The sequence below is a fragment of the Populus euphratica genome, unplaced genomic scaffold (assembly GCF_000495115.2).
Source record: "Populus euphratica unplaced genomic scaffold, PopEup_1.0 scaffold6144.1, whole genome shotgun sequence".
Lineage (NCBI taxonomy): Eukaryota > Viridiplantae > Streptophyta > Magnoliopsida > Malpighiales > Salicaceae > Populus > Populus euphratica.
This window is the reverse complement of record NW_011505906.1, coordinates 1-2,800: the sequence shown is the minus strand read 5'-3', so window position 1 is coordinate 2,800 and position 2,800 is coordinate 1. Positions and strand designations below refer to the sequence as shown.

At 38.3% G+C, this 2,800-nt stretch overlaps 1 protein-coding gene across 1 annotated transcript; it reads left to right on the top strand.

Moving 5' to 3' along the window:
• Positions 1–6: 6 nt before the first annotated feature.
• LOC105120278 (lipid phosphate phosphatase epsilon 2, chloroplastic-like) lies at positions 7–2,796 on the top strand (the record flags this gene model as incomplete). Its single annotated transcript, XM_011018451.1, has 4 exons — positions 7–379; positions 1,409–1,634; positions 2,172–2,245; positions 2,656–2,796. Coding segments are annotated over exons 1-4 (756 nt in total), but the record flags the coding sequence as incomplete, so codon positions are not given.
• Positions 2,797–2,800: the final 4 nt, after the last annotated feature.

Below are 2,800 nucleotides of genomic sequence, written 5' to 3'. Positions count from 1 at the left end.
CTCTATCCTTCCACGACTGCGTTTGCTTCCAAACTCTGGTTCTCTGCCATTATCTCTCACAGAAATGATGTCAACTCCTGCTATTCTCCACAAACCCACTTTCAAATCCTTGCTTTTTAGTCCTTTTAAGCTTAATCAAGCGAAACCCATCTCGTTCCATCGGTTTCCTGCTTCAAAATCTGATTTTTTTAGTTCAGAGAATAAAGCTTTGTCAAAGAACATGACTGAATTGGTCAGAATGTCTGCCTTTAGAGGCGGTAATGGTACTGACAGTGAAGAAAGTACAGGGTTGTTTCAGCAAGAAGCTGTTATTGATTGGCTTAACGAGTTTCAAAGTGGGCTGTTGGCTGATGGACTTGAAGCCACTCTCAACCGCCTGGTTTGTGTTTTTCTTTTTGTTTTAGTTGCCTATTTTTAGTGCTTTTATTCTTTGTAATCTAAGTTGTGTTTTTTTTCCTTCTTGATTTTACGGGTCTTTTTTATAATAACTATGATTTAACATGTCGACTAATTGGAAATGAAAGCATCAAATGTAGTTACTTTCAACGGCATTTGATGTAAGGCTATTACAATCAAAGATCAATCTGCTTGTCTTTCTAATTTCAGTTACTGTCTGTCTGCATTTCCTTCTTTATTGGTCAAGACTTGTGAAAATTGACACAAATTGCACTTCCTTTTTGTCTGGTTTGAAGTGAGACTTGTGCCCAAAACAGCTGAAATTGAGTTAATTGAGGTTGCAATTGAAAGATGAGACTAGTTCAAGGAAGATTGGTTCCTTTTCCTAATTCTCTACTGGAGCATTTGCATTGAGAACGCAATTTTTTGGCAATCATGGCATGAAGTTATTACAAAATCTTCTTGGCTGGATGGTGTTTAGCACTAGGAAATCCCCTATAGCTGCTGTATACCAGATTATGTTCATATTTTTGTTATATTTATATGAGGTTCAATTCAAGGAAGTGGCTATTTTTATAATTTCCAGCATCTGGCACCACATTTGACTACCACTGCCATTCCAATTTGTTTTGTTATTGTCATATTCTGCAATATTCCTCTGTCAGTATTTCAATTTTGGCATTAGAATGAAACAAATCCTCATGATGTTAGTCGTACGTTTGTTGTTGGTACAGAGCAAATGGCTTGTAGCTGCTCTATTCGGTGCTGTCATTCTTTGGAGGCATGATGCAGAAGCCGTGTGGGCTGTCTTGGGGTCAATTGTAAAGTTACATTCAAGGACGTGGCTATTTTTATAATTTCCAGCATCTGGCACCACATTTGACTACCACTGCCATTCCAATTTGTTTTGTTATTGTCATATTCTGCAATATTCCTCTGTCAGTATTTCAATTTTGGCATTAGAATGAAACAAATCCTCATGATGTTAGTCGTACGTTTGTTGTTGGTACAGAGCAAATGGCTTGTAGCTGCTCTATTCGGTGCTGTCATTCTTTGGAGGCATGATGCAGAAGCCGTGTGGGCTGTCTTGGGGTCAATTGTAAACTCAATCCTCTCTGTAATCCTTAAACGAATATTCAACCAAGAGAGACCCGATTCCACATTGAGGTCTGACCCTGGGATGCCATCTTCTCATGGACAATCCATCTTCTTCACTTTGGTGTTTGCTATTCTGTCAGGTAAGGTCCCCTCTTTACTTGACATGTTTGCTATTTATCATGCAACTGACTATTTTAGATCAGCAATTGCAAAATCTAACTGAAGAAGCTTCATGATAACTCCATCAATGATGATGGCATGCAGTGTTGTATTTTTGTTCTCCTCAAATGCAAAAGATGATCTGGGTTAGTTCACCTCAGTTTTAGATAACACCAGGAAGCCATGTAGAATGCGCTTGTATAGATATTTGGATAATTAATGATTGATTGGTTAACAAGTCTTTTCTCTTAGGACATAGAATAGATCTATGTAGTTGTGACAAGGGAAGTAAATGAAATGATATCTTATCTCCCCATCAACGTGAGCCTAATCTCATCTCTTAAAAAATGGTGCGACTTTCAGTAATCTGTATGTTTTCTCTTCTTACGATGCGGCTACTTACTGTTACAGATGCTTTTTGCATGTCTGTTTTTGGTCTTAATGAATGCTCCTTGGTGAATTGTCAATGTACTGACTTCATTGCTGACATGCATTGCTTGTTCTGTGTGCTGTTGTAGTTGTGGAATGGCTAGGAGTGAATGGATTTTCATTGATCCTCGGTGCAATTATCCTGGCATTTGGCACATATCTTGTAAGTATCATGTTACCCCCCTCATAATACAGTCAAATTCAGCATGCGACAAAAAGTTGGTCTCACTTTCGAGTTTATAAAAAACAATCAACAATGTAGAAACCTAGTGGCTTGCAAATTAGGAAAATCACTGCTGATTGAGTGAAGCCTGTGAACTAGTGCAAAATACTTAGTATGCTTTCCAAAGCCATTCCAAGACCAAATAATAGGGTATAGAGGTTGGAGCTTATGACAATTGTAGATTTTTTAACTTCTTCCCTATGATTTGGTAAGAATTTATAAAATCTATGTGGTTATGACCCCCATTGGTTGAGCAAGTGAAATGCCTTGGTCAAAGAAGAGATGGAGCATAGTAAATAAACCGAAATGGACAGGTTTCTAATTTTTATCTATCATCATCTGTTTTGTAGACATGGTTGCGGGTCTCACAAGGACTTCATACAATCAGCCAAGTTGCGGCGGGTGCTGCTGTAGGATTCATTTTCTCCATTTTTTGGTTCTGGTCATGGGATGCATTTGTGCATGAGGCATTTATTTCCTCTCTTTCGGTTCGCA